At 37.1% G+C, this 12728-nt stretch overlaps 1 protein-coding gene across 2 annotated transcripts; it reads right to left on the bottom strand.

Annotated features, from left to right (window-relative positions):
- Positions 1 to 231: 231 nt before the first annotated feature.
- On the bottom strand, positions 232 to 11222 carry LOC136816630 (heat shock protein DDB_G0288861-like). 2 transcript variants are annotated; one of them, XM_067072969.1, is made up of 3 exons: positions 10924 to 11222; positions 935 to 1489; positions 232 to 877 (listed from the first exon to the last, which is right to left on the bottom strand). In XM_067072969.1, the coding sequence occupies exons 1-3, from the start codon at positions 11051 to 11053 to the stop codon at positions 243 to 245; spliced, it is 1320 nt and encodes a 439-aa protein (XP_066929070.1). In that variant the 5' UTR covers positions 11054 to 11222; the 3' UTR covers positions 232 to 242. The 2 variants fall into 2 exon arrangements, with proteins under 2 accessions (XP_066929070.1, XP_066929069.1); XM_067072968.1 differs by having other exon boundaries at positions 232 to 1489.
- Between the last annotated feature and the right edge of the window lie 1506 nt (positions 11223 to 12728).

Raw genomic sequence — 12728 nt, 5'->3', positions numbered from 1 at the left:
TACAATTCCTTCTCTTTCCAAATAATTTGACCCCACATTATAATGTTAGGGTCTACACCTTCAAACCTAGTGTTAATTAAAAGTCTAAAAAATAGTATTAAAAGATAAATTAGTTCTTTGATATTATATTCTATGAATCTAACTGTAGCAAATACAGTTATATCTCAAACAAGAATATTCCAATTTTCTAGTAGTCTTATACCATTTAATAATCAAGACTTAAGCCACACCAATCAACATTTCTACAAATTATTAAATTCATCCAATTTTGATCTCCAATCAGAATTCTGTTTGACTTCTTTACGTTTCGGTGTTTTCATAAACATCTTTTTAAAAGAGTCCTTCTTAGATTCTTTATTAGAATCCTTTTCAACAACTTTTGTATCGATTGGTGGTTGCTTTTTGCTCTTTCCTTCAAGAACACTAAATTGTTGCTCAATCGGAACAACAGGCTCTGCAGATTCTCGTTCTGGTTGAGGAGAATCTAGCATTGTTGGTTCATCTTGCGGTGCTTCTATCACAGATCTCTTTTCTGCTGAAGACTCTATCACAGATCTCTTTTCTGGGGGAGGTGATTCTAGAATTGCATAATCTGGATCTTCTGGTTGTGATATATTTTCATCTGGTTGTGATATATTTTCATCTGGTTGTGATATATTTTCATCTGGTTGTGATATATTTTCATCTGGTTGTGATATATTTTCATCTGGTTGTGATATATTTTCATCTGGTTGTGATATATTTTCATCTGGTTGTGATATATTTTCATCTGGTTGTGATATATTTTCATCTGGTTGTGATATATTTTCATCTGGTTGTGATATATTTTCATCTGGTTGTGATATATTTTCATCTGGTTGTGATATATTTTCATCTGGTTGTGATATGTTTTCATCTGGTTGTGATATATTTTCATCTGGTTGGGATTCTTCAGGTTGGGATTCTTCAGGTTGGGATTCTTCAGGTGGCGGATCTTGATTAGTAGGCTCTTCTGGTTCTGGTGAGATTGATGTATGTGAATTTAGAGGTGGAGATTCAATGTCTCCTGGGACAGATGAAATTTTCTCTGACTCAGGTGTGTCTCCAGGGGCCTCATTTTCTGGCTCTTCACCATTTGATGGTAACGAATCTGAATCTTGTAATTCAACATTTTCATCTTCAACACTCAATTGCGTATTACCATCATCATCAGCATCATCAGTAACATTTTGTTGTTGTTCAGCTTGGAGTCTCAACTCCTGTAATTTCTCAGCTTCTTCTATTGTAATTTCATGAACAGTAGTATAAGTGGCAAGGGCAGATGTAACAGGTCTGTTAATCTTTTTCAAATAGTTATCAGTGATTTTATCCACTACCAAAAGAATAGCTTTTTTAGGATCAGTGCGGATTTGTTGGACCACTTCTCCATGAGACATTGCTTCAACATTGACTTCATTGACTTCGACAACGCGATCACCAACACATAATCCAGACTTCTCAGCTGCGCTTCCTGAAAATTAGAGGCAAGATATTACACCCTTGTGTGGCTTCTAGCACTACATTTATCATATCACAGAATTCCCCCCAAAATTTTTAATTTCTTTTGTTTTTTTTGTGAGTGTATCTAATATCTACTTGAAACTGCCCAGAAAATAAAAATTCTGCATATAAAATTAAAATAGTGAGTTTCTGCCAAAAACGCAAAAGCCGTAGCGCCAAAATTAGGGCTAGTTGTTAACCTTCATCATCATATGTGGCAATCTCATTGGTTGAAATTAAAAAAAGACTTTCCCATGGAGTGCCTAACGGAAGCACTGATTAGAAGAGACAATTTTCATTTTTATTGCAGATTTCAATATAAATATTGAATGGGGAATAATTCTGTTAATGTGTTTTATGTGTCCACTAATGTAAGCATTTTATATAGGTATGTAACCTTTTGCAGGTTAGGATGTCATGTTGAATAATTAAAAACTCCATCATTATTAAAACAATGGCACATTTTTATTGCATAATTAATTCAAGTGTGTATTTTTCTTATCATTGTTTTGATGCTGGAGTTTTTAATAATTCAACATGATATCCTAGCAAAAGGTCTATTGTTAAAATGGGAAGGAGAAAAGAGGTAAGTCTAGCCTAGCTTTACTGTCAGCTCTCAGGGTGTATCAAAAGGATATCAGGATTAGAAACTAGGCTAATCTTTTCTCTTTTATCTTTCCCATCATAGTTCAGACGATTCCTTCCAAAAGAATAAAGAAGGGGGATCAGAAACTTTCATGAAAAAGGGTGGAGATAGGAAGGAAGGGGGATAGTTTAAAAAGGAGGGCTTACATATATATTGTAGATTATTTTCAAGCACTGTTATTAAATTTAGTCTTCATGAAAGGAAGTTCTCTGTTAGAGGAGTCTGAGTCAAAAAGAAGAAAGAAGCAAGAAATTAGGGAGGTCTGGTATGAAATAATCTCTCACAAGCCTAAGTAGGCCTTGTGGGGTGGAGAGATTGTTCCATCCTGGCCAAAGCTAACGTAGGCTGTCGTTTATATATTTGCAACAGTACAATTATAGTCAACAACAGTCTTTTGAATAACTACCGTGAAGTCGGGTATCTTGCATCAGTGGAGGGAAACTTGCACAGCCATCAAATGACTGACCAATCAAAGCAGCAAAATTTCAAAACAAATGAACTATGCAGCTCCGCTCGCAGCTCTACTGATACCATTTTTGTTTTGATTTAACTTTGTATTTTAATGACCAACCAGGTCTTTCATTTGAGGGCTATGCATGTTAGCCTCCACTGATGCAAGTTACCCAATCTCACGGTAATTACTCCAGCATAGACTTTTATAATGATAACGTTATATAATCATATAATCATATAATAATTTTTCTGAGGTTACCCCCATATTGGAAGAATATTTTTAGACCAACCGATTCTTTATTTTGCATAATAACTTTTATAACAAAAATAACAATTTCCTGCAATGAACATGAGTCTGTTAAATGACGTGCTCTACGTGCCCACGTGCCCTCATTTTTATCAGTGCCTTTGTGCCCTATGTGCCTTTGTGCCTTACGTGCCTATTTGCTTGCGTGCTTACGTTCCCTCCGAAATTTGACGTGCCTTCATATCAAATTTTGATGTGCCCTCGAATTTTGACGTGCCCTCAGGTTTTGACGTGCCCTCAAGTTTTCATGTGCCCTCAAATTTTGACGTGCCCTCAAATTTTGACGTGCCCTCAAATTTTTGATTTCCAGAACATGTAAAAATTTGAAGGCACGTCAATACTTAAGCAAGGCACGTCAAAATTTGAGGGTACATTGAAATTTGAGGGCATGCCAAAATTCGAGGGCACGTCAAAATTTGAGCACACGTCAAAACTTCGGGCACGTAAAGCAGGTCAAATTTTGGAGGGCGCGTAGACACGTGAGCATGCGAGCATGCGAGCACGCCAGGCACGCAAGCACGTAGGTAAGTAAGGAACGTAGGGCCACCACAAAGGCACGTCAAACCAATGAGGGCACGTACAGCTTGGTAAAATCCGTGTGTTTTCATTATGAGAAACAGGCCATTTTTCATGCCCTTTAAGCGTCCGGTTATCGGGCGCTGCCCCTCTTGAAATGACTAAAATACTGGTAAAAAAAGCCTTTTTAGTGGAAAACACTGGAAAAAGTGCCTTTTTTGGCCACCAACGGACGCTGCCTTGCCTTTCTAAAATATGGCCTGAGAAATACCTTGCAAGTCATCAATGACGCAAGCAATTAACAAAAGAAAAAAAAGAAAGTTCAAAGAGATTTTCTTTAACCAAGATTTAAGATGCCGTCGCCAATCTTGGGAATCTCCATTTTTCGATATTTTATTAGCGCTTTTCGTGACGATTACTCTCATATAAATCTTATCACCACCAGGATTGGCGAAGTTTGTGAAGTTGAAGCACACGAAGAATTGACTTTTTCAATCATCTGCGGTGGAGCTCAAGTTATCTGAAATAGGAATCGTCTAAAAGACACGATGTGCAATGGATTGTAACAAACAGTGACTGTTGATTTGAAAGTTGTTAAAAGTGCAAAGTAATTATCTTGGGAGTAAATGAACTGAAAATCAATTAAAACAATGTAACAAAAAAGTTACAGAATTATGTCCATTATGTAAAGAAATGTGAAATATTTAGCTTAAAAAAGTCACTCACACATTAAATGTGATGTGTCATTTTTAGTTCTCCTCTGGGAAAACAAAACCTGCTATGCCTGTTACGATTGATTCGTTATATATACTACTGTTAGGGAAACCATCCAGGATCCTGCTATTCTATCAGCCAGGAAAAACTGAATGACACTTGTAAACTTAAGTTTCTTACCATTTTCCATCGAAAACAATCATAAAACATTACTGCTTCCCAAAGCCGGAGACCAAAGCAAATGATCTTTCTTGATGAGGGCACCCTTTTGGATCTATTGTTAACTCATTTAAAATGGTAGACAGAGTTGCGGAATGACGAAGGCGCCCACTTCGAGGTGGTAACGCCAAAACGCCCAATATGACCAGCCAACAGAAGGCGAGCGAGTTACGTCATGCACTCCACCGTAGCGAAAGCGGGAACAACATTTCACAATTATAAGAATATCTTATGTGCTTAATTCTATTTAACTTTGAGAGCTTCATGGAAGATGAAGAAGTAGAAAGATAAAAAATGCGCTGGTTAATTTTTTTTAAATAGGTGTGTTCTATCATTGTTGAAAGTTGAAGAAATTTCTACCGACGCATAATTTTTTTACAGCCAATTAAAGGCACTGCGTAGTCTGCCTTATACTTACTATGTTTCCTATATCATCTAGGCAAAAAACGGTAAAAAAAGACACAAACACAATTTTTTTATGATTTTTTTGATTGCGGTCGCGTACAGGAACTCGCCAAATGTTCCTAACTGTACTACTTAATTGACAAGGAAGTTACGATGTTCTCTACCGTTTTGACTTTTTGGCTAGAGACAAAACGCTGAAAGACGGAATAACGGAACCGGAATAGCTGTTCCGGCCGGAATAGGCCGGAATAGCTATTCCGCGGAATATGATTTTTTTATAGATATATTTTTTTTGTAATGTAGCTATTCCGCGGAATATGATTTTTTATTATCGTATTATAATATAATAATCTTTCTCTTTTATCACCCCTGAGGGTATATCTATGTACATAATCATCCATAATCAATCACCCATAATCACATATAATCAGCAATCGGGCTACCTCATTGGCTGTTTTTTCACCCTTATCGGGGAAAACTTCGTCGGGGAAAATTTTCGTCGGTGAAAATTTTCGTCAGGGAAAAATTCGTCACTTGCTGGCAGTTGGTGAACGCATTAAGGCCGGGGAAAATTTTCGTCGGGGAAAATATTCGTCACTTGTCCAAAATTTCGCTTGTGAAGTCATTCGAATACACCTTTCCCGGGGTGTTGTTTGGGATTTTATGCTTGAGTGTTTCCCTTACATATAACTAAGATAGAACTAGATTAATTTTACCTCACAGAAAATTTGACCGGCTAAAAACGCTGTACGACCCGGCAATCGTCTGTACCCCCGTCCTGCAACCCAGTCCGGCGCTAGGGGAAGGGGTCATTTACCGTCCCGGACGGGTCCTTTACGGTCTCGTAGCGCCCTTCCGTTAACTTTTCAGGACTTCGGACCTATTTTTTCGGAATCTACACCCAAAAAAATATGAAAAATCAAAACCTGGATAAAAATTTTAAATTTGGCTTTGACCGGCTTCGAACCGGGGATCCCTAGTGTGTCAACCCGACACCTTAAACCACTGGGCCAACTTTATCTATGTGGAGTTCTATTTCTCAGCGGTCTTATACCTTTGCTAGCTTGCCTTGGCCCAGAGCTTAATAGGGACCCCTCAGAGTATTTTTGCCCCCGCAACGAGCGTAGCGAGTGAGGAGGCCTTCATAGCTTCACGCAAGGATATTGGACAGGAATCTCGAATCTTTGCGCGCGTTTGTTCGTATTGTATGTTCCGGCCAATTAAGTGTTCCGCAAAAATATGGCGGTAAATTATACAGCGGTAAATGTTATACACATTTTCATATTACGTTTATATGCTATTACCGTTATTATATATTGCATTTCATTAGTTATGATTTAGGATTGAAAAGCTGAAGCGAGTGTTATAAATGCAAATTATAGAAAAAGTATATAATTACACCATAACAAGGATTACAATATTACTTTTGCAAATCAAAACAAACAAAATGGCAGACTGGTTATGATGATGAGCTGATTCGATTCATTGAATGGAAAAAGTGTTTTGTATGTCTAATTTTGTTTCTTGTCTTTAAAACTGAATAAATACTGTAATTTAGTCAGAAGTTCATTTCAGCAATGATTTCAATTCTTTTTCGGGAATCTTTAAAGAAATTTGCTCAAGTTTTCAAATGTACATTTTGTTGATATTTTTGTTCAAACTTATCAAACTGTAATTTATATTGTCTGTTATTTTATTAATAACTACCTTTATTGTTTATAGAGCTTCTTAAGCTTTAAAGACCATTATATGGTCGTAACTCGGGAATATCTTTCTTAACTCGGTAAAACAAGATACCGGCAAAGTACAAAAAAGTAGAATGTAGCATATGAATCCAAAATTGAATGTGAATCGATGTAAACAAACTTTTTTTTTGGTCTTCAAAATAGATTTACCTCACTTAGAGTGTTTTCACTGTTTGTTCAGTGTGGTAAATCTATTTGGATGTAAACAAACTTTTTTTTTGGTCTTCAAAATAGATTTACCTCACTTAGAGTGTTTTCACTGTTTGTTCAGTGTGGTAAATCTATTTGGAAAACCTGAAAAAAGTTTGTATAGGCGCATACATTCAACTTTTTCAGTTGTGATAGCCTACGTAATAACTTGCGCTCCAGTAGTTTGGTGAAATAGCTCCAATTCTGGCTTTCCAAGTTAGGAGGGACCTTCCCGAAGGCATTTAACGGTGGTTAGACTAGGCTCACAGACAGTCATACAGAAACGGTAAAACAAGATACCGGCAAAGTACAAAAAAGTAGAATGTAGCATATGAATCCAAAATTGAATGTGAATCGATGTAAACAAACTTTTTTTTTGGTCTTCAAAATAGATTTACCTCACTTAGAGTGTTTTCACTGTTTGTTCAGTGTGGTAAATCTATTTGAAAAACCTGAAAAAAGTTTGTATAGGCGCATACATTCAACTTTTTCAGTTGTGATAGCCTACGTAATAACTTGCGCTCCAGTAGTTTGGTGAAATAGCTCCAATTCTGGCTTTCCAAGTTAGGAGGGACCTTCCCGAAGGCATTTAACGGTGGTTAGACTAGGCACACAGACAGTCATACAGAAACACCATAAAGTGAAAGTATATAGCTATAAACTCAAAAAGTCTAGCTTCCTGAAGGCACGTTTCTTCATTGTCTGCGCTGCGATCATCTTAATGGATTCAATCAGCTTTTAGTTTGGAGAAAAGATTGTATCATGAAAAAGTACTATGCACTTTAAAAAAAATTAGGCGCATTTCAACTTTTCTCGACTGTACGTCTGAATGGACCACAATGGCATATCTTTATTTTTCTTTTGACCAACAACATAAAAGATTTTGCTTGAGAAGTACAATCAAAGCGTAGGCGAGTGGAGTCCGGGCCTTAGCTAGGATTGGTTTCTATTTCGCCCTATTTAAGATGGCGCAGAACTTTTTGATAAATTTTATCCGCAGTATCCTCTTGACTATTGTTTATTAGGCAAAGTAGCAATAGAGAATCAATCAATCAATCAATCAGTAATTAAATCAATCAATAATCAAATCAATTAATTATTCCTGATTATTTTTTATGTTTCAATCTTTAAAGCATTAAAAGCTTTATCTCGTCAACCTGTTCCGACAAGCTCGTTTCTTGAACCCGTCTTACATTTAAAATCTATTCCATGTAAATTGGAAGTTTGTTTTGCTACCATGTACAAACCACTCTCAAGAGGATACTCTAATAAACGTACATGTACGTTTATTAATTTTAACAAAAATTTTCCTCAATTTCAAGTGCCTACTTTTGTTTCTAATGATAAATATCCATCTTTGATTTTTGAGGTTTGTTCTACTCGTCAAAAGAAAGCAAATTACCCAATATTTACCCCCTAACCTCATTAAAAAGATCCTTCAATTAGGTTTGCACCCGGGGGGGGGTACTACCCTTGTCAACCGACGGGGGTGCTCCGCTGAGGTTCGAAAAATGGACCCTACGTGGGACTCGAAATTTGCGAAAAAAGTGACCCTGAATGGGACTGAAATTCCAAAATTTTCTCAAATTTTCTACTTTTTCCCAAAATTTTCCAAAAAAAGGCACCCTACGAGGGAATGATTTTTCCATTTTGGTGTTTTTGCGACCCTACCTGGGACTCGTGGAGGTTAGAAAAGGTACCCTGACCAGCGGAGCATCCCCGTAACCCATCTTGCCCTAGTACCCCCCCCCCGGGTTTGCATGCCTCCATTTTCGACCCTGTACGTTTATTCGCTACTGTACGTTTATTAGGTACTCGAGTAGTCTAATTACTCTGATATGGTTTCCACATGATAGCAAAAATGAATGCCAATTTAAGTGGAATAAACTTTAGCTTGCAAAACATAAGAGTCATTTCTTTTTAATTAGATTTTTTCATGTCTTGCTTCGTCGAAACCTTAATTATAACTAGGCCATCGTTTTTATTTATTTAGATGGAGTGTTATTGTTATTATTTTCAGGAAAAAAGAAAATCTTTTATTTCTTCGTTTAAGCAAACGTGTAGTTACTTACTATTTTTTTGTCCCCATGCATTTCTTATAATCTTGCAATTGACATTGTTATGATTATACAATTTATTATAGAATTCTTTAAATATTATATTGCTGCGGTGGCATGTTAGTGTAAGCTATGTACTAGTTTTAGACTTGGCTGAAGATGTGCGTCAGCACCAAGTGGTTCACGAGTTGTAGAAACGTCCCACTGCTTTCCATCCCCCACCGGCGGGGACTCCAAGCTGGTGGTCTGGTACGATGAGTTCTGACCCCCCTCTAGAGCCTTGCCATGAATTTTTCAGGACTTCGGACCACTTATTTTGGAATCTACACCCAAAAAAACATAAATTATCAAAATCTGGTCAAAAATTGGGACTTTGACCCGAACCGTGGATGTGGAGCATGTATGGAGGCCATGGAGTGCTTTTTCAGGGACTTTTTCTGGCTATTTATACCTTGCTCAAGGCCGACTAAGCAGTCAGGCGAAGTTCCCTGGTTGGACCAATTGAGGCCTCTACTACAGCCCTCATAATCACCTTGTAGGTGATTATGGAGGAAAAGATATAAGCATGGATTTATCATAGAACTCTGGATAAACATCAAATAAAACGGTGGAGAGCGAACTATTGTCTTTCCATTGTTTTAGAAAACAATTGATGTTCTAGCTTTGTCCGCAAAGGACAACTGTCATGGCGGCTCGAAGGTCCCTGATTTTGAAAAATGATTAATAATCCCATTTCTAAAAAGTCCTGTAACTTCTTGTTTTTGTATATTTACCGGATGCAACTTTGAAAATGAAAGCAAGAAAGCTTAACGAATACATTTATGAAATTAAATGTGAAAAAAACTTCATCAAACAAGAAAAATCGAGTAAAAAGCCTAGAATGACGCTGAAAATAAGGTTGGCAATATCTATCTTTCCAATTTTTTCCTGGGAAGAGCTAGGATTGACATATGTTAGACTGGAGTATCTTGGCTTCATAGTGATATGAAAATCTTTTGGAGGCACGCGGTGGCACGGTGGTTTTGGCGAGGTGGAAGTTTGAAATTTTCTGGTGTCAACATTCAATTTCTTATACATAGCATGTTTGTCACATCTTTCTCACAGCTTGAAACATCATAACGACATATCATTAGCAATCAATTTGATGCATTTGACTCTCTTGAGAGATGTTTAAGTCTCATTTGGGAATTGTATAGAGCTGTGTTTTGATGAAAAATGCAATAACAAAATTTACGAAAGATTATTAGTGAATGGAGGAGGGTGAACAATAATGTGTCATTACTGCGGACAAGGCTAGAACATGAGAAATCGATGAAAAACCAGCTCGTTGTGTATCCAGAGTTCTATGATAAATCCATGATATAAGTAAAATCATATTCTGCGGAATAAAAAAAGTCATATTCCGCGGAATACAAAATATAAAAAAAAATCATATTCCGCGGAATAGCTATTCCGGCCGGAACAGCTATTCCGGTTCCGGCATTCCGTCATTCAGCGTTTTGTCTCTAGCCTTGACTTTTTCGACGTCACAACTATGTGTAAGTACTTTTGTTTACATATGAAAACACACGGATTTTACCAAGCTGACGTAGGGCAGGTCATTTAGCAGACTTAATGAACACACAAATATTGGAAATAGACATAGTATTTAAAATCGTCTATTTGAAATATTGCATGTGCCTAATTTTTGCACTTTCTCGGATATGATAACCCTCTCCCTTGCCTTTGCTTTGGCTTTGGTACAGGTGGTTGCACCCCAAAATCACGCGGTACCCCAAAACCCACAATTTCATAAAATGCAGTGTCAGTTATACTCCTTATGGGAAACTAAGTGTTAATATGCATTTCCAGATACATTAGTAAAAGGGCTAAACAGAAAACAATAATCTTTCATATTGCAAGCTCCTTACAGAAAATTACAGACCTGTAACGTCAAAAAAAACAACATGAAAAAAACACGTTTTTTGAGAAAAAGCCAATAAATTAATGAAACTTGAGACTAAGTTTGCAATTATGTTGAATTCTGGTAGCCCATATAACCATATAAATTTATTTGGAAGTATTAAAATATCAAAAAGTTCAGTCATCCTAAAGGTTCAGAAACAAGATCTGTCACCCCCTACATATCCTTGTCAGTCCAAAAATGTTATATACCTGGGTCGATTGCACTTATGTATTGACCAATAACTCCTTTTTCTCCGTGAAGATTGAATCCATAACCCGACTCCTCTCGGATCATTTCACAAATTCTGGGAGCTTTGACCAAGCCAACATCTTCACCCATTTTAAATCTTAGATATATTATCTACCATAAAAGTATTTTGATAGGAGATGAATAAAACTCGATAAACTTCTATTAAATATATGGATATAAAAAAAGTTAAAAAATGTGGGCTTTGCCCTTTTTCTTCTTTCACTTTTTTCTCACTTTCGATTAGGTTCTATTTCCAATATGTTTCGTTGACATAACATTCAAAATGTGGGCGGGTGGACACCCTTACCGCCCACACGTAAAAAGCGATGGACCAGATTATTGGAGATAGAACAAGGGGGTTTTGACTTTTACGGTGTGACGGGATTGCCCTATTTTAGTACGGTATTACGGAATTTGACGAAAAAAGAGACGCGAATACGGTATTTTATCAGGCAGTGCGACGGTATTTAGCCTTATTTGTCGCTATTATGCCAGTATTTTAACCTGTGCTATCATTTTTTTCAATTTTCGGGATTCAGCAAAAAAATTTGACGGCAAAACGGTATTTTGAACCCCTACAACCCCCTAGAAGGATGGTAAAAAAAAGATAAGATTTATTCGTTTATAGAATTTTTAAGCCGATTCACCAAAGTTTTAGCCGTTCGTTGAAGTACGAGTCACAGCTCGAATAAAGATCGACAATATTTTCTATGATGAAAACTTGGCCTCTGGTACCCCAGGGTACCGCGAGAGAGGAGGCGTGTACAAAATGGGTGTCAGGTATGAATGTGCAAGGTGCCTTTTCAAAACCCGGGGGGGGGGCACTCCAGGTAAGTGACCTACCGGACGTGCGGCCCTTAAGAGGGTAGTTTTTTTGGACTTTGGAAAGTGCATTGGAAAGTGCACTGTAAGGGTTGATTTGTGAGCAAGTGGGAAAAAGTGCACTGTCAGGGTGTAAAATTTGGGAAAATACCAAATTTTGACGTAAAATATGAGAAATTTCCAAAAAGTTTGCCCTGTAAAGGGCAAAAAATTTCCAAAGATTTCACTATAAGGGTCGATTTTCAGCCAAATTTTTCCTGCACTGTAAGGGTCCGATTTTAGAGACCTGATTTTTGGCGGAACGTACGGTCGTTTTCAAAATCGAGTGCCCCCCCGGGTTTCAACACCCTCCAAAGTCCCACACTGGGGTACAAAAACCATAAAACAGCAATCGAGTCTCTGCTTACAGGGTTTGTAGAACTCATATAATTCGACCCCCACAGGGCCATAAACTAACCATACAGCTATTGTTTTCAGAGAAGATATTTTATCGAAAATCATTTTGTAAAAACAATTGTCGGCCAAAAAAATTCCACTTGCTAAACTATCTTTTCGTCACTTTTTTGCCGACGGTAAGATAAAAGCCCGTTATTCATTTTTTACAGGAAAAAGGAAGTCAGAAGCCTCATAAAAGCTAAGGCTTAACTTTTCATGATTTTGCAAATTTGTTTGGTCAATATTTATTTCGCTTCGGGGAAGGCGAATGAGAACGAATTTGTCATTTGTTTCTTATCTAATATAATATATTCTAATATGAAATCCACCGTAATATACACAAAATAATAAGGATAGTTAAAAAATGAAGACGCACTGTTTGCCAAAAATAAAATAATGGAACACTGAAGAATATTATATACTACAGAATAATAAAAATAAGGGCAGCAGTAAAAAAAAGGCAGGTCTTGAATATGAATTTGCCACCCAAAGACTTCCACATCAAGCA

This window comes from Clytia hemisphaerica, unplaced genomic scaffold (genome assembly GCF_902728285.1).
Source record: "Clytia hemisphaerica strain Z4C2 unplaced genomic scaffold, Clytia hemisphaerica genome assembly, whole genome shotgun sequence".
NCBI classification, from domain to species: domain Eukaryota; kingdom Metazoa; phylum Cnidaria; class Hydrozoa; order Leptothecata; family Clytiidae; genus Clytia; species Clytia hemisphaerica.
The sequence above is the reverse complement of the archived record's forward strand: the minus strand, read 5'-3'. Positions and strand labels throughout refer to the sequence as shown.

Bases quoted from the DNA above. Each gene is read 5' to 3' on its own strand.
- LOC136816630 (XM_067072968.1), bottom strand. From the start codon at position 11,053: ATGGGTGAAGATGTTGGCTTGGTCAAAGCTCCCAGAATTTGTGAAATG. The intron at 1,490-10,923 runs GTATATAACATT...TCTAATTTTCAG, and splicing joins CATAAGTGCAATCGACCCAG to GAAGCGCAGCTGAGAAGTCT.